The sequence below is a fragment of the Electrona antarctica genome, assembly GCF_951216825.1.
Source record: "Electrona antarctica genome assembly, chromosome: 21".
In the NCBI taxonomy this organism is placed as follows: Eukaryota; Metazoa; Chordata; class Actinopteri; order Myctophiformes; family Myctophidae; genus Electrona; species Electrona antarctica.
In genome coordinates this window covers 11,703,889-11,729,989 of record NC_136802.1, presented here as the reverse complement: position 1 = coordinate 11,729,989, position 26,101 = coordinate 11,703,889, and the positions used below count along the sequence as shown (strand labels likewise).

General features: G+C 42.4%; 1 protein-coding gene across 10 annotated transcripts in view; it reads left to right on the top strand.

Moving 5' to 3' along the window:
* The window catches only part of LOC306914187 (receptor-type tyrosine-protein phosphatase delta), a 306,809-nt gene that overhangs the window by 258,088 nt on the left and 22,620 nt on the right, over window positions 1-26,101 (top strand). For 6 of the 10 annotated variants that reach the window (XM_079491139.1, XM_079491143.1, XM_079491141.1 and 3 more), the window contains 6 exons: window positions 1,855-1,896; window positions 2,627-2,724; window positions 11,697-11,820; window positions 18,675-18,850; window positions 24,952-25,071; window positions 25,576-25,730. In XM_079491139.1, coding sequence (XP_079347265.1) covers window positions 1,855-1,896; window positions 2,627-2,724; window positions 11,697-11,820; window positions 18,675-18,850; window positions 24,952-25,071; window positions 25,576-25,730 — 715 coding nt within the window. The remainder of the gene's footprint in view (window positions 1-1,854; window positions 1,897-2,626; window positions 2,725-11,696; window positions 11,821-18,674; window positions 18,851-24,951; window positions 25,072-25,575; window positions 25,731-26,101) is intronic. The other 4 variants (XM_079491138.1, XM_079491145.1, XM_079491146.1 and 1 more) reach the window with 1 other exon arrangement.

Here is a 26,101-nt window from a genome sequence, read left to right as displayed (position 1 = left end):
GTGGAAGTCACAGCGGAGGTCAGGCTACACTATGAAAAGTGTCTTGACTGGGTGACACATTTCATGCACGAGCCAACGGTTCAGCGGCAAGAGACGCGTTGACAAGCTGCGTTCACTGGGCTTGACCTTTAGCGGAGAGGTGAACAGTGGTCACGCTTCGGTTCGTGTCTCCATGTGGCCTTTTCTCACCGGGGGGGTAAAGGATGAGATTCACAGTCCATTTATCTCCCGGAAAAAGGCAATCCACAGTCATTGCCTCCTCGTGACTGCGAGAGACACGCTCAACTGCCGTTTGAGTTCCTCTGGCGGCGAGCGCTGTGGGACAGGTGTTCAGAGACTGCCAATAATGTCGTCATATCAAAAGCCATATTTTTTCAGGTCAGCTAGTTTGAAAGGGAGAGTGAATTATCCCTGCAGGCTCTTTTTCATGAAAAAAATAGAAAGAGTATGCATATTTATGAAAGCTCTTCAATGACGTTAGGGCCATTACAGGCTTCAACCTGGCAGATGGGTGTTTTTATTGTTTTTTACTTCAGGTTCAGAGTGATCTCAACTACTCTCCCATCTCCTGTCAGCCCCCCAACCACACACACGTGCACACACACACGCACACGACGCGCACACACACAAAAACAGAGAATGCACCTGCATTTTTGTCTCCTACATGACAGTGTCCTCTCCGAACCACTGAAGAGCTTCTACATTATACTGTATATTACTCCCCCTCTCTCCTCCTACCCTCCCTCTCACCTCTTTGCACCTTCAAATGGACGTTTTCATCTTAAGGACGCTCGACTTATGAGCATCGCAGCGTGGCAAATGGCCATGCTGTGCCGAAAATGGACTTTGAGTGGCAGGCCTCAATAGAATCCTTTTTGCCATCTCCCAGAGAGAGAGAGAGAGAGTGGGAGTGGGAGAGAGATGATGAGGAGAGCCCCCCCCACTCTCCATTAGCTAATGCCCACTTGTGCCATCAGCCAAGATGAAACGCCGCAGCAGCCCGCCGCAGCAGCCCGCCGCAGCAGCCCGCCGCAGCAGCCCGCCGCAGCAGCCCGCATGTTGGAGAGAGAGAGAGAAGAGAGAGGGAGAGAGGTGTCACCTGGGAGGCTCGGCTAAACGGCAGTTACAGAATCGTTTCGGGAAAAGGGATGGAGGAATGTCGCTGTACGTGACATGATGTTATCACGAAACGTCGCTGCAGCCAAATACCGTTCTCAGTTGGCATTTCACGGGCCGTGCGGTTCTGTCTTGGTTCGAAACCCACACGTGCCCCAGCCTCCTTGATCTTTATACCCTACACCTCGGCTGCCTGGATTATGCTGACACAGCACGCGCATTTACCTCCACTCACATTTAACAATGTCAAGTGTACAGTGTGTCAAAGTCAACCAAAGGCAATTGCAGGCAGGAACTTTGTGCTGCAGACAATGCACGCGCGCACAGCTGCTCGGCATTTTCACTTCAAATGAATGTCAAATAGAAACCCTACGGTTGTTTGACACTGGTCTGCAGCATCTCTGAATTCACTGGGTTTTTTATTTTATTTTTTATGTTATCTTTGCCCCCACCTGCCAACCCTGCCCCCCATCCCCCCCATCCCTAGTCGAGTGTCTGTTTCCTCTAAAATAATAAGCATGATGGCATATAGTCGAGCAGCTTCTAGCATGTCGATCTGTGTGTTACTAACTGATGTGCCATTTAGAAGCCGTGCAGTAGCCATGCAATTTGTATAAATAGTTTCCGTCCACACATTTCAAACTATTTCTACCTGCTTGTTTGGAAAAGACAATAGTAGTCATCACATTGCTATGACGTCTGCAACCTCTTTTATTTACACCGCCGTTTCCTCCACAGGTTCAGGTGCGCCCAGTTACCCCAGTAACCTCCATTCGTCAAGTTAGTTGGTCTCGTTTACGCATTTGACATGACTTTGTTTATTTTACTTTATTTTATGTTTTGGTTTTTAGCTTTCATTCCCTCTCCTTTTATTTATTTCCCCCCCTTTTTCCTCCTGCCTAGCCTTGTACTCTCACACCCGCCCATCTAATATCCACCCGCTGTTTATATGCCATGTCATCACAGGAGGCGGAGTTTGAAATGACAGCCTAATAACATGTCATCACTCAAAGCAGACGTCAACATCTGGCCTAACATTTTGGATTGTTTTATTCTCCGTTTGAGCGTTTTGTTTGTTTGTCTGTGTCTGCGTTTGTTTGTTGTCCTTGTCCGTCGTTGGTGTTCCTCTCGTCGTCACGCTAACTCCTCGCCGCAGCTTTTGGCGTAAATAACATTCTTCTCTTCACAATAGGGAGGGTCACGGTGTGGGGAGTGTGCTCGATGACTTCTCATTGCCTTCTGTCTCCATATATCCTCTTATTTATGAGCATGCCCACTGCTTTGAGTGCCCAAACTTTGCCTAAACCAGATCCACGTCTCCATCTGTGGATCAGTATCGTTACACACGCGCACGCACGCACGCACGCACACGCACGCACGCACATAGCACAGCACACATAGCAGAGCACACATACTGCTTCTCTAATGAGTCGGTGTTGGCTTGTGGTGGGGGTGATTCCCATGTGGTTTGCCGCTGGCCGCTGACCTGTTTGATGCGTCTGTTTGACAGGCATGAGCAGCCACCCTCCCATCCCCATCAATGACCTGGCAGATCACCTGGAGCGCCTCAAAGCCAACGATAACCTGAAGTTCTCACAGGAATACGAGGTAACGAGGAGTTCCGGCCACCCATTGTCATTGTTATACGGTACATAAAGAAGAAAAGAAATGCAAAGCATACATTACATACATACTGTACATACAATATAAAGTATTTTCTGCATTTTATTGCCACCAATATTATAAACATATTTATTGGTATTAATTTAAGTTAGATTTTTTAAGTTAGACTCTGTGTTGTGAGTCTTGTGACTATCCCCGAGACTATTATTACATCTGTAGAATGAACCTAAGTCATCTTTTAGCAGGGCTTGCCTTGAATATTGCATGTTATGGTTCGTCATTATTGTTATTTTACATTTCTGTTAGTGCGTTCCACCCCCAACATTAACCTGTTCAAATGGGTAAAACAAACAAAATAACAAGACTGTATGTCAGTCTCAGCAGTTACATACATTCACTCATCGGGGGGGGATGAGTGGCTTCACTGGAGCAGTTAATGTATGCAGTATGCTCAAAAACTAGGGCTGTGGCCGACTTAGAATGTTCTCCGTCTAATAGGATTTGGCAATTGAATTGAATGTGATGATTCAACGATTCATTAAATATCTGTAGATCTAAATACATTTTAGAAGTTTGGACAGTAATGTTTCGACGCTCATAGCGCGGCACTCAGTGCTTGTAGATCTGCTATTTTTGAAAAATCGCGAAAATGTGGCGCAAATCTTTGAATATATATTCTTTCAGAGCGAACATTTTTAACTCAAATCTTTGCTTCCCAACTGAAAAACATATTTTCAGTTGGGGGTCGACGGCCAATTTCATATAATTTTTGGGGAACTTGATATGAAATAGTTTTTCAGAAAACTGTCAGGATTTAAGTACAGTATTGGGTTAATTGGCCAGCCCTAGCTGCTACCGCTGCCTGCTCTAGACGCTGATGCAGGACTGCCGTCTCAATCATCTGCGGTCAGCGCTGAGCGTAATGAAGAAGGCCCACAGTCTCACCAACCATGATAATATTTTCCTGGAAGGCCCTAATCTCTGCCGTTACACACCCATTCCAACCACACCAGCCATTCAGGGCCAGCCGCCGTCATGTGGCAGCTGGTTTCGGAGGGTTTTAACGGCAGGGTGCTTGAAGTGGTCATGACCTGTTTTATCCAGTCCGTTTTACTGACATGCCGTAACATTCGGGTTCAATTGCAGTTATTGCACACAAAGTAGAAATGACATATTTTGGAGAGCAGCAGGCAACACTGAAACGACCTGGATGTATGAACCATATCGGAATGTCGCTCATTTTATCGTTTTCACTTGTCTGTCTGGAAAAGGTTACCATTTCACCGTCTCCTCTAATCGTATTAATAGTCAAAGCAATTCTCTCGTCCTAGAAGAAGCAGACAGCGTGTTTTCTTTGGCGCATTAGGGAAGACATATTGTGATTGTATCAAGAAAGTATTACGGCAGTATAGCCCCTAGTTGCATTGATTGATTTAGACCAGTTGTTTTCAAACGTTTTTAATTTCAAGGGCCCCATAACTCTGAGTTACTGACCTGTAAGGGTCCATTTGTAACCCGCTCAAGGAACCCTGAGAGTCCCTGGACACCACTTTGAGAACCATGGCTTTAGGCCTTTTTTGTATTCCAAGTAAAGTTCCAATTATCCATTACTTCATGTTCCTCTTCCTAACAGTCCTTGCTCATCACTGAAATAACCCATTTTGACCTGAGATCAGATTCTAAAAATGTCTTCTACATCCTGACAGTTTTCTGAAAAAGCTATGTTTCTATGTCAGTCGTTCTTCGATTTTTCAAAAATAGCAGACCTACAAGCTCGTAGCGCGCCACTCGGTGGCGCGCTATGAGCTTGTAGATCTGCTATTTTTCAATAGCTAAAGTATAACATAATGCTAACACCAAAAGGGGTTCCCGCCCAAAATGGGATAATAATGATATTAATAATTAGACCAATGACCCCACAGGGGAAATTCAGTTTCCAGCTGAGAGCTTCGCAAGTGAGCGCAGGGGGTGGGGGTGGGGGGGGGGGGGGGGGTTGGGGGTGGCAGATGGGAGTTAAATGTCTTGCTCAGGGACACCTCCACACGTTGCCGGGGCTGGGATTCGAACCTGGGACCTTCTTCTTGTACGATGATAAGAGCGCCCCTCACTTCACACAGGTGTGATTTTTTGTTTAAATTTTGTATATTATTCCTTGAAACAATGAGCATCCTCATGGTCCTCCCCCTCATGGTCCTCCCCCTCATGGTCCTCCCCAGCTAGGATGATCGTCCTGAAAGGCAAAGCACCAGTGATTTCCTCCTGCATTGTATTCCATCATAATGGTGTTCGCTGTGATGTCGTCGATGTCGGGGGAAAACCTTGTATGTCCTGAATCGTTACTTCTCAGGACATGAGCAAGAGAACCCATGTTCCAAACGATACAATGTAGTATTTAGTCAAAAGCTCCGTTTTCAAAAACAGACGATCTATAAGCTCACAATTGCGACGCGTATTTTATACAACAAATTATGGCTTTAATTTACGAAAAAAAGAAGAAAAAAATCACACCCGTGTGAACTGAGTGGTGTAAGGTCTTATATAGACTGATCAGGATCAGCTGTGGTCTGACGTAATGAAATCACACCCGTGTGAACTGGGTGACCATAGCAACCATGCTCATTTTTTGGTACGAACAGACAGACAGACAGACACGTAAACTAACAAAGCCAGTTGTAGGAGTGGTTTACACCACTCAAAAAAGGTTGAAATACAGAGATACAAGGTTTCTGCCCCACAGCAGCAATGCTCTCTGCCAATCAATGGCAGCATATGGGTGAAGGGATTGTGCAATGGATTGAGATATTGTATTTTCTCACTGAGGTCAAAGCAAATAATACTTTCCCACCCTGAATCACCAAAGGAGCTCCAGTATGAATCCATAGCAATGTATGAATGCTGCACAATGCCCATAACAAAGACAAGCCTTTAGATCAGTTGTTCTCAAAGTGGGGGCTCAGAAAAGTTATTTAATATAAATCGTTTTTAACGTAGGGTAAGTGAAATACATATACGGTAGCTCTATATTCTGATAGTAATCATTGCAAGTGAATGTTCAGTAATGTGTCTCCCCGGCTGTTTAAAACAGAAAATGTTTTTTTCAGGTGGGGATATCAATTTCATCCAATCAGTCTTTGCTCTAGATGTAGTGCAGGGGCCAACACTGACATTGCCTGACATTGTCAAACTGATAGTTTGACACGTCACATGCTACTTAAAGCATAAGGAAATTTGGAATATTTTGCCTTATAGGTTGTTAACATTTTAGAGGCCCCAGACGGAGATCACCGTCAAGTTCAAGTTCATGGTCAAGTGCCCCAGACGGAGATTGATAATCAGGACGGAGATTAATGATATCAAAACCGATCGCATCGCTCCACAGCCTAGGAGCGCTTGTTGCCCAATCCTCGGTGTTGCACAACAGTGACAGTGTGACACGTCATCGAAAATGTTCCCTGTGGCTATTGTTAGCTGCTACACAGACATTCACAACAACTTCCGGTGCCCCGGTAAAAGTGCCCATCATTTATAGCGCCCCGGGCACTATAAATGATGGGCACATTTTATTAATGGATTAAATAGGTCCGGGCCATCAAGGTGTTAATGACAAAACTACTGAACTACTTTTTATTTTTTACATAATAGGTAGTTAAACAACTAGTCGACTAGTAAACTAGTCAACTAGTAAAAATGACTAGAAGTGAATGCCCTAGTAGGAATACAAAAATACAAACATTAGGTCAGCTTATGTGGTACCAAAATCTGGCTCAGCCCCTGGCCTGGATTAATGGTAGTGGCCAATAGCACGGCTACCATAATTCTCTGTTTTTGTACCTGGATATGACATGATGGTCAAAAGACATCATGGGGTAAAAGTGATCCCTATGAATCTTTATATTACTGTGGTGATTAGTCTGAATGCTAACCACGGGATTGATGTACCAAAAACTGAAATTCACCTCATGAACATTTCCTTGGCATCGAAATCATTTACTGCAGGCAAGGGACACTGTGTTTCAGTGTTCACCTTATGTTGACCGGCGTACACTGTGAATGAACGTTTGTTTAGTGGGGAAAGCTGGAAAATTGCATCAGTGCAAGGTCTTTTCAGGGGCATTGTGTTGCCCAGAATTGGGGGTCAGCCTTTCTGTGACCCCTTTTCTCTCTCCACGGGCTTTGCCTCTGCTCCAAAACCTCCACGAGGTCACAATGAAGTGAGTCCCAGACAGACACAGACATTATTGCTGCTGAGCGTGGTAGATCTCACTTCCACAGCGTGGTAGATCTCACTCACACAGCGTGGTAGATCTCACTTCCACAGCGTGGTAGATCTCACTTCCACAGTGTGTATTCGTGGGCAGTGGAAAGTAGGCATGTAACGATATATCGTATATCGATATATATATCGATATAAATCCCGACGATATGAATCGATTCGAATCGATTAATTTCTTTTTAGGGGGGCTAGTGTGTGATGTGAAATGTGAGCTTTAGTCATATTCCATCATATTCAAGTGCTTTTGGAGAGAAATTATAGTCACTTTAAGTAGTAGAGCACTGTAGAGGGGAGCTGTGTGTCTGTGACTGTGCCCAGGTGATGATGGTCGTTGATGCTCATCAAGGAAGGCAATTATGTTTCTGCACTGTCAAAAGTAATGCTTCTTCTCAGGGGGGAAGATAAATTATATAAAATAAAAAAAACTGCAATTATTCTTTAAAATATATATATTTTTTAATATCATGAAAAATCGTATCGTGAACCTCATATCGTGATACGAATCGTATCGTGAGTTGAGTGAATCGTTACATGCCTAGTGGAAAGTAATTTTCAGATTACAGAAAGATGTATTTTTCTTTTCTGTTCATTTTTTTAGGATCCACCCTTTAAACTTATTTCAATAAAATACCAAGGCTGAACCAAAACTGTGGTAAATCTGCCTGGAAAACAAAGTTGTCTGTTTAGAAGCCTCAAAGTTGTATTCACATGGAGCTCATAAAATCTTGTCAACAGCTCTTGCCAGGCGATATTATGATGAGGTGTCGAATAACATTTTACTAGTAGTCAGTACCTTTGTCTAAAGAGGGAAAACAAAGACTTAATTTTTCAGACATTACGGTTTCTACCAATTTCCCCCAGAGACGACATATAATATAGAAGCTACATTTTTTCATCTACCTGGCATATACTTACTAGTTACTACTATGCTAAAATGAGCAAATTTATTAAGCACCATGGGGGAATAAAGTGTATTGTCCAAATGTTGGTGTTAATCATACGGTTTATCCTCTTGCTTGGCGTCTCATACTCATATTCCCAATGGGAAGCGTAGTTTAACCCATTTAGGCCTGACGTCGAAATAAAAAAAAACGTTCGTTCTGAAAGAATATATACCTATTCAAAGATTTGTGCCGCATTTTTACGATTTTTCAAAAATAGCAGACCTACAAGTTCATAGCGCGCCACTCGGTGGTGCGCTATGAGCTTGTAGATCTGCTATTTTCCAATAGCTAAAGTATAACAGAATGCTTGAAACACCAAAAGGGGTTCCCGCCCAAAATGGGTTAACTCATAAAAGCAAGAATGCGGCCATTAAAAAAATAAACAATACTTTCAGTGTAATGTGAAATTGAATGCCATCTTTCACGTCTTGGTATTTTCCCTTTGCACGCTCACAATATTACATTTTATAGTTCCATTTATCTGTGGTGAGGGACCCCTTCTCCAACTCCTGCTTTGCAAATCTTAGATTGCTGATTCTTTGGAATTGGTCTCAGGTGCATTACTCCACTGCAGCTAATCAAATGACCATGGCTAATGGAACTGCAGCTCTCCCTCTGTGAACGTTTGAAAACCATCGCTGTCGGGTGGAAACCTTGCATGTCCAAAACAGCATTGGTGGAAAAAGTACTCACAGCTAAGGCTGAGCTCACACGGTTAATGCAGTGCTCTATGCTTGTTGGATGAATGTTGTGTTGTGTCATGGCCGCCCCAATGCATTTCCAATGGGAGTCACATGGTTTGACACAACATTGTGTTGTATGAGGGGGAGGGGCGCAGTCGAAACACAGCTGACAGCCATACAACAGACCATGTGACCTCCATTGGAAATGCATTGGGGGCGGCCATGACACTCACAACAAAAATCAGTGTTGCGACCGTGTGAGCTCAGCCTAAGGCCTCACTCACACGGTCGCAACAGATTGCTGTATGCTTGTTGTATACAAAGGGTGTGACACAGCTTTCCCCAATGCATTTCCAATGGGAGTCACATGGTTTGACACAACATTTGTGTTGTATGAGGGGGAGGGGCGCAGTCGAAACACAGCCGAAAGCCATACAACAGCTTGTAGTCCAAAATGTGGACTACAAACCATGTGACTTCCATTGGAAATCCATTGGGGCGGCCATGACACTCACAACATTCATACAACAAGCATGCATCAATGTTTTAAAGGTGTGAGTGAGGCCTAATTCTGGGATTCAAAATTTACTTCCGTAAAAGTACAAAAGTATTGGTATCAAAATGTACTTAACCCATTTTGACCTGAGATCAGATTCTAAAAATGTCTTCTACATCCTGACAGTTTTCTGAAAAAGCTATGTTTCTATGTCAGTGGTTCTTCGATTTTTCAAAAATAGCAGACCTACAAGCTCGTAGCGTTGTAGATCTGCTATTTTTCAATAGCTAACACCAAAAGGGGTTCCCGCCCAAAATGTACTTAAAGTACTAAAACTACAAAGTACTCATTATGCACAATAATGTCCCGTTTCAAGTTTTCAAATCTATAAAAATCTTTTGATTGCGACGCATTTGTGATTTTCAAATGACCGAGATGTATAGGGCTGAAGTGGTTAATGTATGTTTTGTAATAATAATCAAAATCTACAAAGTAAATAGTAACTAACGTTTTCAGATAAATGTAGTGGAGTAAAAGTACAATGTTTGGATCCGAGATTTAGTGGAGTAGAAGTAAAAGTATTGGAAATACTCAAGTACAAATACCTCAAAATGTCACTACTGCACTTAAGTAAATGTACTTAGTTACTTTTCGCCACTGCAAAACGGTTACTTTTCAGGAAATGGAAAAAAGGACCTGTGTTGCTGTGGATCAAATGTAATTATTATGTAGTCACACTCACAATATTATATTAATACTTTTCAATGTTTCAATATTCATAAAATCCACAGACAGACTTAACTGCGTTCACTTTCAGAATGTTTGAAAGTAGCAGAAATAGTCGATCTGCAAGCTCAAACGCATCGCAATTTTCACTATATCTATGCGACCCTTTGATACAAGATTAAGTAAACGTAAAACGTTGGAAAATGGAGGTACGAGGTTTTCACCCCACAGTGACGATTTGAAAATGTCTCATTCTTGCGGTCTCTCTAGTCTAAATGAATGTCACATTTTGGGATATGGCTATGTAATGTTTATAGGCACTAGATATGTAAATCAGTCTACGTTTTTGTAGACTTTTCTTTTTTCCAAATCATCGTCAGTTAGAGTAACACGGAGAATACAATGTTTTATTTATGTATTCATTTATTTTGTTTCAATACTGAAATAGAGGACTAGGGCTTCTGTAAATTACTGGTGTAGAGCTGGTACAATCTGATGTTCAGGGTTTGACTACATTTTTGTGATTTGAAAAGAGATTACAGCTTTGGGTCTTTTCAAACCTTAGTAAGGGGGATGCGGTGTAATGTCATTACCTGGGTGAACACATTAATGATGACGTCTTACTCAAGTGCCCGGATGTGGATTATGGAAACAAGCTGTAGCTACTTGTAACATGTTGATTGTTGCCCTGCAAACTATTGTTCAGTAAACTATATTTACCCAAGCTCTCGTAGTTTCCCTTGCCTCTAAACAAGAACACAACAGTACACTTATGGATGGACTCCGATAAAAGAATCACAGGAGGAGTGGAGCTTCTTTAGTGTCTTTACTCGTGAGCAGAAGTGCGTTTTTTGTACTGTCATGAACACGCACAGTCAGAGAGGAAAATAAAACACTGCTCCTCGGGAGAAAACTGAGTGAGCAAAGCAAGCAAGCTGAACCTAATCACAATTATTACTGGGGCAGCCAATCAGCCTTGCTGTGTCACCGAGTCCTTGCATTGCTGGATCAACGAGTCCTTTCCTTGCACTGCTGGGTCAATTAACGAGGGCTTTCCTACAAATACACTGCTTGAGATAAATCTTACATTATATGCTCCTCGTTACTTTACCCCATATACGTCTATTGTACAAAATATGCGCACAAGCTGCTCTTACTGTATATGAAGACACGTATCCATTCGTCACTGGAAAAACAAAACAAAAAAAACATGCCGAGCGTTCCATACCGAATTAGCGGATTTACCGTCCATGCGGGTCAAACGCTAGAACTCTTATTCAATCGTGCAATTTGTTTTTGTTTTTTGTTTACATCTGTTCTAGATGATATGAAAGGTTAGTCTGTGGAGTGTTGTTGCTGTATCTCTTCCTGTTCTACGTATAATATACGTAGAACAGGAAGAGTTACAGCAACAACACTCCATAGATATTTATATATATACACACAAATTCCAGACTCCCTGGAGCCATCTGAAGAATTTGACATGCGGATTCGTGGAGAGTTGCTTTCGAGCAACAGCAGACTTGAATAGAAGCAATTTAAGCTTTACATGTATTAGTACAGTGCTTCTTTTAGTACTTTTACAGTACCTAACTTGAGTATTTACATCTTTCAATACTTCTACTCTACATCTATTACAGTACATCATTTGATTATCATCATCTAAACACGCACGCACGCACGCACGCACGCACACACGCACACACTTTTTGAATACAGGACTTTTACTGGTAACGGAGTATTTCTACATTGTGATTTGATACGTTTACTTAAGTAACCTCTGCATTGTAAAAAATGAACTAATTAATATATCTGTCTCTTCTTCTTCCTGCCAGTCCGTCGATCCTGGGCAGCAGTTTACGTGGGAGCACTCCAACCTGGAAGTCAACAAACCAAAGAACAGATACGCCAACGTGATAGCGTACGACCACTCCAGAGTGTTGCTGTCCGCCATCGACGGTAAGTCTCCACCCCAGCAGCCCCTCCAGGGCTCTTATCGATCCTGCAGACAAGCATCATGCCCTTGCCTTCTAGGCTCCAGGGAAAAGACTTAACACCGCACCGTACTCCGTGACTCGCAATGTCCCACAAGCGTAATGCACTGCACTGTTTGCTTTCCCTGTCAAAATGTAATATATCATTACGCCGCGGCCCCGGGGGGTTCAGGGAAATAGGCCCACTTTCTTTGAGTGACAAAATGTATTTGTATGCGGTTTGAAAGTTTGGTACTATATATTAACTTTCACATGCATCTCTCTAAGACGTCAGGATGTGCTCTGCAATTGTTGAACTTTTGAAATTGGCACTCTAGCTCTTGAATAGCCATTTAAAATAGCCCGTCAGTAGCAACCTTTTTCCCTTTTACCAGTTTGTTCTTACATGCCAAAGCACACCCACAGCCATTCATTAACCATGTCCATTGAGCCGCTTCCATGGAGGGCAAAGAAAAATAAGCAAACTCTGGCTACTAAATGGACGCTAATGTGACAAACAAACAACAACCGATAAATAGGAACTTGGAGTCCATTCACAGTCTCCCAAAAAGAACACACAGCTGAGTGTCGCTGGAGCCCATTAGCCTGCCGGACACATAAACACATCTGCACGCCCACGCTGAAGCCTTTGTGTGGTCGGAAGTGAGCAACTCTCAGCCAGCATGATGGACTTAAGGGACTTCTTCATTCTGTCCTAAAGCCTCCACAAAGCCTGCTGGCGGCATGAGGCGTCTTTGTTTACTTTGATTGAGTTCTCCGGGTTAAAAGGCACTTGGGATTCGACATTAGGATTTGTGGATGGATGGCTACTTTTGCACCATTCTGTTTGTCTTTCACATGTGCACTGACTGCGGGGGGTCAGCTGAAGGCCCAGGCACCCATGGTGCTTCAACCTGGTGTCCCTGTTGGGCGAAAACATTCAGAAGTGTTCAAATAATTGTTCACATTATTTTATTCCAAAGAACGTAAAGGTGATATTCGTTTCTATAAAACAAAAAGGTTTTGTTAGAAAGTTATACTTTTTATATTGAGGTAGTAATCATTGCTGCGTAGAGTGTTTGTTCAGTAACCACTAACCAGCTCTTAAGGTCAGATGTGTTACTAATTATTGTCCATTATTATAACCAAACAATCATCAGCTTGTGCTCCTGTTCCAATTTTGTCTGCTATTTTTCTTTCCTTTTTTTTTACTATCACTTTCATTATACTATCCTGTATCTTGCGCAAGTTATCTCTCCTGATTGGAGGAAAGTGGTATCCTGAACTGAAAATGTATTTTCTGGTCACTAATAGAGCTGGAGAGACGAGGAGACCCACAATTTTATAGCCCATTTTTCACCCAAATGCCAATTGCCTAAACTGTAATCCTGGACGCTACTCTCCCTCTGCCAACCTGGCGAGCGATTGCCAGGTTGCCAGGTTGCTTCCTTCAATGCATGAGGAGTGAGCAGGCCGCTTTCTTATCACATGGCAGGGGGGAGTTTCCCTGCAGGACCAGGGAGTTTCAGTTTATTATCCTCCATCAGGCGTCTGGGAAGCAGTATAGAGACTATAGGATTACATTTTATGTATGGTATATAGCGGAGTAGTGGTGTTTGAATCACCCGGAAATCTTCCGGTAGTACCACAAAGTTGGCTCGATATGATTGGTTGGCTTCTGTCATGGCGTACGATGAGACATACTCTACGCCACACACTTTTGCGTCATGATGTCACTGAATGTCCGTTCACCTCCATGAATGTCCTGTAGTTGCAGCTTTGACCATGGCTCGGCAGCTTCAACGGACATTGGCCAGCCGCTCTGGGGGCTTGGTACTGTATATACCCACAGTGTCCCTGGCTGGAATAAAACCCCGGACCTTCTAGCTACCGACCATGCCCCCCCCCCCCCCCCCCCCCCCCGCCCCCCGCTGTTAATGAACAAACACTAGATTCCTAGCAGAGTTATTTAACAGCTTATTTTAACCAAAAACATACCTTTACTGCACCGTTATGTGATTAAACATGCTTGCGTGGGCAGGCACCAGGATGCAATGATTCATTTAACCACAGATTAAAAATTCATAGAACAAACTGAAATGACCATGTTTGTCCATCATATATATTTGCAAAGTTCATGCAGGTATCTAAAGTAATTCCCTTTTGCATTTGTTTAGTTAATTTATGCTGCTATACCCCTCTCTTGTTACTTAATATGTATAAAGAGATCTGATTCTGAATGTGTTTATATAAAACTGCATGACGGTGTTATAAATGTGTCTACTCGCATACTCGCTGCAGTTTAGTCAACATCAGCCTTGTAATATGAATGACCTAATACAGAAACGTTCATTAAGTCAACATCAGCCTTATAATATGAATTATATAATACAGAATTGTAGTAAACAACAAAACACACGCATTGAAATGTTAAATTTTTGCAATGCTCTGGCACTACCCTCACCAAAACCCCTGCTTTACGGTGTTGTTTTTGGCAGCAAATTTAGATTTTAGTTTTAGTCATAGTCTCTTGAATAGTTTTCATTTAGTTTTAGTCACATTTTAGTCACCTGGAATGTTTTAGTGTTAGTCTAGTTTTAGTCGACTAAATCTACAGTTAATTTAGTCAAACAAAATGTATTTTGGCGGGCCTTGATGCCGTCATAATGACCGATCTACAAGCCCACCACGCATCGCAGCGCGACATGTTGTGAGCTTGTAGATCGTCTATTTTCAGCATTCAACTAATTGTAAAATGACTTGTACTGGATCTCTTGTCCATTAGTCCCTTCCTAACATTTTAGTCTAGTTTTTATTTGTTGACGAAATTGTCAGTATATTTAGTCTTAGTTTTAGTCATCATAGCTTAGTTTTCATCTACAGTAGTTTCCAATTAGTTTTCGTCTGTGAAAAAAGGTAGTCGACGAACATTTTACGTCTTGGGTTTTAGTCGACGAAAACAACACTGCTGCTCTAAAGCCTTTCAACGTCAGCATACTGTACACCAGGGGTAGGCAACCTTTGGCACCGGTGCCAACATTGGCACTAAGGAGGGTGATCACTGGCACACTGGCATAAGTGTGAGAGAGAGAGGACTTTTGGTTTAAATTGGTTTAATTTGGTTTAATTCTACATTCATTAAAACTCTGAACCCTGACTGCCTGGGGAGGGAGTCTGGGAGATATGTGGGTCAGTGCTCTGAGTCTAATGATCATTATAACAATGTGAAAGAAAATATTAAAAAACAAGGATATTTCCGTGGACAATCAAAATGTGTTGGAAATGTTGATGTGGTGTCATTCAAATTAATGTTGACATGGCACACTGACTATCCAGAAAATAAAAACATGGCACTTAATTCCAAAAAGGTTGCAGACCCCTGCTGTACACAGTCTGTTCTCCATTGTTCTATGTTTAGTTTGGGAGCAGTTACAAGCCTATTTTTAACCCTGTGAAGATTTGCTGCTTAAAATGGACAGACTTGAGTCACCGGGCAACTCTTCCAAAAAGAGGTCACTGCTTCTAAATCAGGAAAATCAAAACAAAATTCAATCTGTTTAGTTTCCATCCAGGGCCCGCATGGCGTTCTTTCCATGCTGCAATGTGGACTCAGGAACTTCTGAATCTACTGTCTGGTTCTTTTCCAGTTGTTGGAAAAATCACGCCACGCTCATGAATCGTTGTGTTTGGTGAGACGACGAGAAAACAGAACGTAGTCACATTTTTCTGGAGGTGCAGCAAACCAATGCGGCAAGAACAACTTAACTTCAAATAGCTTTTTCCATCTTAAAACCCATTTAAATGTCAAACTGTTAAAGATTTTAGCCTTTGATGACAACATTCCGTTTGGTATATGGGGAGGTTTGAGTCCTGAGTCAGTGTTTGTTTTTAACAAGTATTAGCAGTCAGTGGGGGGGAAAAGATGGTTGCATTTTTTTTAACCCATTTAGGCCTGACGTCGAAATAAAAAAAAACGTTCGCTCTGAAAGAATATATACCTATTCAAAGATTTGTGCCGCATTTTTACGATTTTTCAAAAATAGCAGACCTACAAGTTCATAGCGCGCCACTCGGTGGCGCGCTATGAGCTTGTAGATCTGCTATTTTTCAATAGCTAAATTATAACATAATATTTAAAACACCAAAAGGGGTTCCCGCCCAAAATGGTTTAATACAAATCCTGAGTGACAGACAGCGCGGCGTGCAGCTGAAACCATTTAGCAAATATAGCTTTTACCAAAACTCTCCTCGTTCTCATTAAACCACAATAAATAATGTCTCTTTTGCCTTTTCCTTTCAATTTTGAAAAGCTGGCAAGCTTAATTGTATTTAACCCTTGTCCGGCATAGAAATGCACAGCTGCCTGGCCGCACAGCAGGAGAGAGGAAAAGAAGGAGGGAAAAAAGGGGTTGGGTGCCGTTTAAGAAAAAGCACGATGGGGTTTTGAATATGTTCATATTCCATTTTCTCTTTTTTTTTCCCATCCCTGAATACGTTACCTGGGAGAAAAGCGAGACCGAGGGATGTGGGGGGAGAGAAAGAAGTGGGAGTTGGAGTGAAGGGGTTTCGGTGAGACGTGGCGTCCATGCAGATGAGACTTATCTTGGTAGACCATGTGTGCGCGGTGCACCCAAACTGCCAGTCCTGAAGCATTGACTAGCTGTCAGCTCCACCGCGGTGCCTTTCATTTAGCGCTAGCAAAGAGGAGCAGGAATCAGCAAGGAGTGGAGGGCAAGAAAAAGAAAAGGGAAAGAAAACTGGTTTGCCAGGATCCCCCCCCACACACACACACACACACACACACACACACACACACACACACACACACTTTCTCGTTTGTTTATTTGTTTTGCTTTGTGTGTGGTGGCTGATTCAGAAAGGGACTTTTTAAAGACTAAGCTTTATCTGTGGATTTAAGTTAGTAGTAGATAGTGGAAACAGACTATGGATTTAACTTGAATGTAGATAGCAAATGCAAAGCCTTTTCTTTTGGGGGGGTGGGGGGGGGGGGGGGGGGGCTAGGAGCTGCAATCACAAAAGAACACCAGCTAATACCGCCACTAGTGTTTTTTTCTTTTTTTCAAGGCTGCCCAATGACAATGACAACTGAAAAGCAACACATGCACATCCGGCGAAGTGCCCTTCGCCAATTCAATTTGATACAGACGAAAGACCTCACGTCAAACCTCATGCATTATCAAACCATTGCCGAGGGAACTTTACTATGAGACCTGCACCTGAACCTCGTGACTAACTGCATCTGACATTACATCGCCCGCTAACTGCCAATAGATGGAGAATTAGATTGATTTGACTAACGGCCAAGCCACTGCCTTTGGAGTCGTTTATTGGATTCTCTGTGTGTGTAAAACAACCAAGGTTAATTACTGTTATACACATCTTTCTGTCTATATGTCACTGTCTCTGCCCACACCTGTCTGTCTCTGCCCACACCTGTCCACCCCTCTGTCTCTGCCCACACCTGTCCACCCCTCTCTGTCTCTGCCCACACCTGTCCACCCCTCTCTGTCTCTGCCCACACCTGTCCACCCCTCTCTTCACTGTCTCTGCCCACACCTGTCCACCCCTCTCTGTCTCTGCCCACACCTGTCCACCCCTCTCTTCACTGTCTCTGCCCACACCTGTCCACCCCTCTCTTCACTGTCTCTGCCCACACCTGTCCACCCCTCTCTTCAATGTGTCACTGTCTCTGCCCACACCTGTCCACCCCTCTCTTCAGTCTATATGTCACTGTCTCTGCCCACACCTGTCCACCCCTCTCTTCAGTCTATATGTCACTGTCTCTGCCCACACCTGTCCACCCCTCTCTTCAGTCTATATGTCACTGTCTCTGCCCACACCTGTCCACCCCCTCTCTTTAAAGGTATATTCAGTGATTTCACTTCATTCAAATATCACTTATTTTTTTATTTATTTTTTATAATCCTCCCTACTATAGAGTGTGCTGACCATATAAGGAGATCCTCCCTGTCCCCAGTGAGCCCCTGGGGTCAAAAAACCCTAGTTTCAGTTTTGGTGGCGGGTGGCAAAGCCTTCATCCAATCAGGATGAGAGGGGCCTTCCTCCAATCATGATCGAGTGGGGGCGGGCCTTGGTGCACATGCTGTTGGCCTGTTGCACTTCCCCCCACTGTAGAGCGTGTGCATGTGCACATTTTGTTACCGGGGCAGACTGGGTGGTGTTCCAAATTACCCAAATCACTGAATGCTCCTTTAATGTGCTGCTGTCTGTTTAACAATCCCCAATGTCAATTTTCAACATGATCTCTGTAGTCACAACACAGAGCAAGCAGTCGATCTTCTGTGTCTCCAAAGCGCCACCAACGTCGTGCTGAAAGGTTTACACCGGTGATGTCATTGGGGTTAAAATCTGAATATAAAAACGACAGCCTTTTCTTGCAGGTTTTTAGCCCATGCCCTTATTCGGGGGCCATAACATTGCCCTTCTTGTTCGCTGTGCTTATACGGTAAAACAGTGATCTTTCCAGCAGGAACACACGTTCCACACCACAGTGCCCGGCGCCGGGCACTGTGGTGTGGAACGGCGCCGGGCACTGTGGTGTGGAACGTGTGTGTCAAATTTGAAGTCAGTGGGACAAACTGTTCCCAGGTTACGTGGATTACAGACGTACGTACATAAACAAGTACAGAGACTTGGTGTACAGAGACATCAGCCAAAAATAGACATTGGATTGAATGCTATGTCAGTATGTTTTGTGTCATAAATAGTGTGCTTCGCTCTATAGACTATGACAATCCTCCACAATGAACTGAGATGCACTTCAACGGTGTTAAAGCATTTGGCTGTCTCTTCCTCCAGGCATCCCCGGCAGTGATTACATCAATTCCAACTACATTGATGGCTACAGGAAGCAGAACGCCTACATCGCCACCCAGGGCTCTCTGCCAGAGACATTCGGGGACTTCTGGAGAATGATCTGGGAGCAGAGAAGTGCCAACATCGTCATGATGACTAAACTGGAGGAGAGGTCCAGGGTAAGGAAATATAAGCATGAATAATATTAGCGGCGGTTTAAATTTATTCTGTATCAGTCTTGAACCCCAGTGATTCTCAAACGTTTTTAATTTCAAGGACCCCCGGCCATAACCCTGAGAGGGTACAAATGGAACAGACCTGTAGTGTCTATTTGATTCCCTTTGTGTCAGACAGGTCCATGCAGAAGCCTCTCAGGGACCCCTGGATTTCGAGAACCACTAGTACTACTATTTTGACCGGGGTCCCCCAGGGGTCTTTACTTGGTCCCCTGCGTTCTCCCCTCTATACCGATACACATACAGCACACATCCTTTTCTTCTCTGTATTATATTCAAAATGTTTTCCAAATTTAGAATTAATTCTATTATTAAAGCCATCGTCGTCCTACCACTCCTCAAGGTTGAGATGATGAAAAGTTGTTTTGTGAATACATGAATACAACACCAAACCAAACATTAGTTTAGCACATCTCACAACAATGTCTATTGTCTACTAAGAGGTCATGGATACAAAAGCTTGCATCCTCGATTCATTCGTCTGCGCATTCCGTTGCTTACTTCGTTTGGAAACCTTGTACAGCACTGTTTCCCAATCAGTGGGCCGGGACCCATTTGTGGGTCACAGACCAATTTGTATGGGTCACGACAAGAGTAACACACATTTAAGAAAATTACATATTTATTTCAAAAGATATTTTTTTAAATATAAAAAAGTTAAATTATTTTACACGTTTTAAAACAAACAAACACATCTAAGCAGTTCCATAAATGAAAAATATATAATTAATACGTGTAGTGAATTAGCTGATCTACAAGGTCGCAACGTGGTGCAAAACGCCAAAAATAGCCGATCTACAATTATTATTATTACTTTTTTTAACCCATTTAGACCTGAGGAGAATTCTACAAATGTCTTCTAAATCCTGACAAAAACCCATATTTATATGTCAGTCGTTCTCAAACATTTTCAAGGACCGCCAAAACATTATGTAATTGGCCGCCGACCCCATCTGAAAATATGTTGTGTTCCAGGGGGACCCCCCCCCCCCCAGAAGCAAAGATTTGAGTTAAAATAACGAATATATATTCAAAGATTTGCGACACATTTTCACGATTTTTCAAAAAATAGCAGATCTACAAGCTCGTAGCGCGGCACTCTGTGCCGCACTATGAGCTTGTAGATCTGCCATTTTTCAATAGCTAAAGTATAACATAATGCTTAAAACACAAAGGGGTTCCCGCCCAGAAATGAATAAACCAATATAGTGGAGCAGATTAAGTCAATATATCATAAGAATCGTTCACTTGATGGTACAAGCACCAAAATTGGCACACAAGTGCTTCAGAACCTACTCTCTCAGAAAAGTACGTTGTCCACTTGAAAAAACAAAATGGACACCATTTTTCAAGATGGCCGCCATTTGAGGTGGTTTTAAACAGTGTTTGAGCTATATTGAGCTCTAAAATCCTATTTTGATGGCCTTTACTTCAAAATATATGTTTTTGAGTAACCAATTCTGAATTTAGAAAAGAAAAAAATATTGAATATTATGATGATACAATGGGAATTAAACGATAAAGTGGGACAGATTAAGTCCATATTCCATAATAATCCATAATAATCCTACAAGCACCAGATTTGGCACAAATTATGTCCAGGATGTACTTTCTCAGAAAAGTACGTTATCCAGCTGAAAATCCAAGATGGCCACCAGTTTTCAAGATGGCCACCTCGTCAAATGAGTAGAGCTTCGTCAAATGAGTAGAACTTTAATGAACAGAAATGTGTGATCCACACATTGATCCAAACATCAAAATGTATGTATTCTGACTGGAAGTGTCAATTGAATTCCAATATGGCCGCCAGTTTTCAAGATGGCAGCTATTACACAACTCAAAATTAGCGTTTTCGGAAGCTGTCTGATCACAGATATTGTTGAAGGGCAACAATCGTTCACTTGATGAAGAGCTCTATTGGTTTGTAATTTTGAAGAGTGATGTCAAAGCACAACCAGGACACACTGGTGACATCACTGCTGTGAGACTCTGTTGTAGTGGTGTACTCGCTGTAGATTGGTGTATACTTTAGTGTCCTAAATGCTATCTATCCCCTGTATATATCTCAACTAGAAGTTTAGTTAGTTGTAGCATTGAAGTTAGATAGCCGCACCTGAATTGACAGGATGTGTCAGCGTGGGAGAGCTGAGACAAGGGTAACAGGGATTCAGTTACCTGAATGGTGTACAGATTGCACAGGACTTGCACTGGATGAATGGTCGGGCTAGGTGTAGGGCAACAGATGCTTGAACCTAGATGCATCCCATATTTCAATGTGCTTTGATGTTTTGTATGGTTGGGTGGTAAAAGGATATAGGCCTCTGCCTTTAACCGTACAACACAAGATGTTACGCTACTAAAACTGATTGGAGGAAGTGTTTCCTCTGTCAAACAGATACAAAAGAGGAGTTGAAGTCTCCCCGTATTCCAGGCAATAAACCTGTTGCCCATCATGCTAGACTCATCCAGATTGGATGATGGAGGTGGCAGTGAGGACATTGAGGCAAAACAGTACAAAGTATCACCAAATTTGTCGGACAAATGTTTAGTAACTGAAACTCCAGCGTTCCACTAAGAGAGCAGCTGAAATTCAGAATGATCCAGGTGAAGGACACGCACAAATTCAAAGTGTGCAGCGGATGTGATCTCCCCCCCATCGAAACCCTGTATGACGATTGTTGTGTCAGCAAAGCTTGTGGAATTATGAGGAACCCAAGTCATCCCAACCGCAGACTGTTTGAGATGCTGCCACGTGGAAAACGTTTTCGCAGTCTCAAAGCCACTGGAAATAGACTGCAAAAAAGCTTCTTTCCCCAAACAATCAGATACATGAACGAACTGATAAGAACCAGCTAGGGCGAAAGATTACCTAACTTTGCTACTACAGGGAAAACATGCACATGTACAACATACGTTACTATTTTTCTAGCACTCTTTATTCTATCCCTTTGTTTGCTGTGCTTGCTGTGTTTTTGTTGTTTGATGAATGTTATGCCATCTATGCCGCTGCATTGTCTGTAAGGAAGCCAAACAAAAATACGTTTTACTCTCATGTACCTGTACACAAGATGTAAGTACAACCTTGAATCTTGATCTAGCATCTGGTGCCCTACACCTAGCCCAACCATTCATCCAATGCGATTTAAGTCCTGTGCGATCTGTACACCATCCAGGTAACTGAAGCGGCCGTTACCCTTGTCTCAGCTCTCCCACGCTGGCACATCTTGTCAATTCAGGTGCGGCTATCTAACTACAATACTACAACTAACTAAACTTCTAGTGGAGATATATACAGCGGCTTATTAGCATTTAGGACACTAAAGTATACAACAAACTACAGTGAGTACACCACTACAACAGTTAGTAAACCACAACTACAGCTACGCTACAAGGCCACACTGAAGCAGAGTCTCACAGCAGTGATGTCACCAGTGTGTCCTGGTTGTGCTTTGACATCACTCTTATACAAAATTACAAACCAATAGAGCTTGATCACAGCATTTCAATGCATGATCAATGAATGATGTTGCCCTTCAACAATATCTAGGACAGCTTCCAAAAACACTAATTTTTAATCACGTAATAGCTGCATCTTGCAACCTGGTGGCCATATTGGAATTCAATTCCAACACCATTGAGTTCTTCCAGTCAGTTCATTTTGATGTTTGGATCATTAACACATTTAAATTCTACTTCAAAAACCTTTTTGTTGTTTTGTTTTTTTGCATTTGACAAGGCGGCCATCTTGAAAACTGGCAGCCATCTTGGATTTTCAGCTGGATAACGTGCTTTTCATAGAAAGTACATCCTGGACATCATTTGTGCCAAATTGGGTGCTTGTACCACCAAGTGAAGGATTATTATGGAATATTGACTTAATCTGCCCCACCTTTTCATTTAATTCCCATTGTATCATCATAATATTCAATAATTTTGATTAGCTAAATGCAGAATTGGATTTCTCATACTCATTAACATACATTTCGATGTATAGGCCATCACAATAGGATTATTCAATCAAACTGTAGTTCAAACACTGTTTAAAACCATTTTGAAAGGCGGCCATCTTGAAAAATGGTGGCCATTTTGTTTTTTCAAGTGGACAACGTACTTTTCTGAGAGAGTAGGTTCTGAAGCACTTGTGTACCAAATTTGGTGCTTGTACCATCAAGTGAACGATCGTTTCAGTAATCTGCTCCACTAATAGGTAGGCTGTATGTGAAATACTACTCCAAAAGCGAAAATAGTTACATCAGTTGGGGGCGACAGGCAGCAATGATTTACCTTTTGCCTTTTCCAAGAACTTGTTTTTGACAGGAAGGCTGATCGATGTTGACCTTGGAAAGTGTACGGTGAATGAAACCAGACGAATCTGCCAGAGCAAAAAAGAAAAAAGAAAAAGAAAGAAAGAAATAGCCCAGACAGCCCTTTTTGCGATATTGGATCATTTAAAAAAATAATTGATTAGTAATCGATCCCTATTATGGTCATGATAGGTGGAACTCAACACAGAATACACACACACACACGCACACGCACGCGCACGCACACACGCACACGCACACTCACACTTGACATTTGGAGCTTTTGTTGGTGCTAACGGCGTATTGATTAACTCATATCGTCATCTCTGCATAGCGTGTGATGAGCTAGCTATATCTTTATGTTTTGCATTTCCAGATCTGAATCCCTCCATTCCCTCTGTCATCAATATCAGATTTTATTATTAATGCTGGTCAACCAGTTGCTTTTATATTCAGCCAATGAAAAAGCACTTGATCATCATATTAATATTTGGATTGTGCTGAATCCTTGAAACTACTACGCTAGCTTGCTCTCGCACAAACTTATCATTGCTGTCGGGGGAGAAATCTCATAACTCCATAACTTTTTGCACATTTTTATTCAAAGTGCCCCACTTCATCATACAAAAGTGTCATGCAAAACTTGGGAGAAATAGTAGCTCAACAAGCTCGCAACGAGACAGTAGATTGGCTATGTTTGCTATTATGGATTTCAGTTTCTATAGTGAAAGTGGTTATTAACCCATTTTGGGCGGGAACCCCTTTTGGTGTTTTGGTGAAAAATCGAAGAACGACTGACATAGAAACATAGCTTTTTCAGAAAACTGTCAGGATGTAGAAGACATTTTTAGAATCTGATCTCAGGTCAAAAGTGTGTTGTCAGTGAAATTTTCAACCACTTAAAATAATTAACCAACGTTTGTGACTAAAATAACAACAACATTGGATTCATTCATTAATTTCCTGAAAAGTAACAGTTTTGGACATACAGGTTTTCCCACGTTAGGAATAGCCCGCATTAGGTCAAACATCTGCATCTGTCATTTCCTTCCACTGTATTAGCAGGGCGTCTCTTTGGCAGCTAAACAATTACTGTAATGGAACAGTGTTTTATTGGCCGTTCGCCGGGCAACAAAGCTGTATAATCATAATAAACCCAAGCCTGTAATATGATTGGAAAACTGCAGTTATGATTGCAATTATAGAGCCTGTCAGAACAATAAATAGCGGTCTGCCCCCATCCAACTCTCTCAAGCTTATTTCTTGACTGTGAAATCGCACCTGGTCTGTATAAACTGTGATATGTGTTTGTTTTGCCAATATTAGAACAGATTTTATATGAATAGAGGATGGAATGTTTTGGCGGAGACGAGTGAGAGCTTAGGTTAGCTTTATTTTGTCACTGTCGTTCAGAAACCCTGTTTCTCCATATTTCAAGTTTAATTTTCCTTCTCTTAAATGAATACCCTGTACTTTGTCATATAACAGTGCCAGGCAAAAAAAGTAGTGAAAATAGTCCACATCTACATGCTTATAACGCCTTGCATGGCAATGTGTTGAACTTTGTACATTTTAAATTCTTGTTATCTGTGGGTTTTATAAATATTTAAAGTATTAACAAGAGCGTCAAGGTCTTTTCTTCCCCATTTCCTGAAGCAACAGTGTTCATACAAGATTTTCACCCGACAGCAACCCCTACTATGCTCCTTGGTGTGATGTTATTTCTGCCCTGTGTTGCAGGTGAAATGTGACCAGTACTGGCCCACGAGAGGGACAGAGACATATGGTCTCATTCAGGTCACGCTGCTGGACACAGTGGAGCTGGCCACGTACTGTGTCAGGACGTTTGCACTTTATAAAGTAAGTTGACATTAAGCTAAGATTAAGCATGTGCATTTACACACAAAAAAACCTGAACTTCTACAGTATGCAGAGGGCTGAACTATTTTCTACTAGTACTCCCAAGGCACTCATGCACGGCGTTGGGAAGAGGCGTTGGGAAGAGTCTTTACCATACTGTAAAAAAGGCATAGCAGAAAAGCGCTGGCAACTCAGAAAAACACTTTCAGTGCACACAGCCCATTAGGGATAGCCTGGCTAATTAGCCAGACTCAAATCACATCTGCCGGCAGGCAAATTCTTTTTTGCCAACGGCTGATTCGGGTCTGGCTTTATCCAGGCTACATTAGGGACACACAGGAAGGCTAGAGCAGTGCAGGAAAGGACCACTTTTTATCCAATGATAGGGGTCTTAAATACGACTCCATCCATCCATCGCAACTAGCGATGCATTTACAATTTCCTTTGGGATGAGGGATGGCATGGGATGTATCAGTAATTTATTCTTTGTTCTCACTGTCTCAGAACGGCTCCAGTGAGAAGAGAGAGGTCAGGCAGTTCCAGTTCACGGCATGGCCAGACCACGGGGTGCCTGAGCACCCCACGCCATTCCTGGCCTTCCTCAGACGAGTCAAAGCCTGCAACCCTCCAGATGCAGGACCTATGGTGGTACACTGCAGGTGAGACACAAGATTATATATATATATATATATATATATATATATATCCCATTCTGGACGGGAACCACTTTTGGTGTTTTAACTAAGCATTATGTTATACTTTAGCTATTGAAAAATAGCAGATCTACAAGCTCGTAGCGCGCCACCGAGTGGCGCGCTACGAGCTTGTAGGTCTGCTATTTTTGAAATATCGTGGCACAAATCTTTGAATATACTTTCACAGCGAAAGTTTTTTTTATTTTGACGTCAGGCCTAAATGGGATATATATATATATAATAACAAAAAACGCCCCAAAGTGTGGGGACTATTCTATTCTAACCCTGACCTGACCTCCCAGTCTCATGGCGGAATATCCACTAAGGCCACTGAG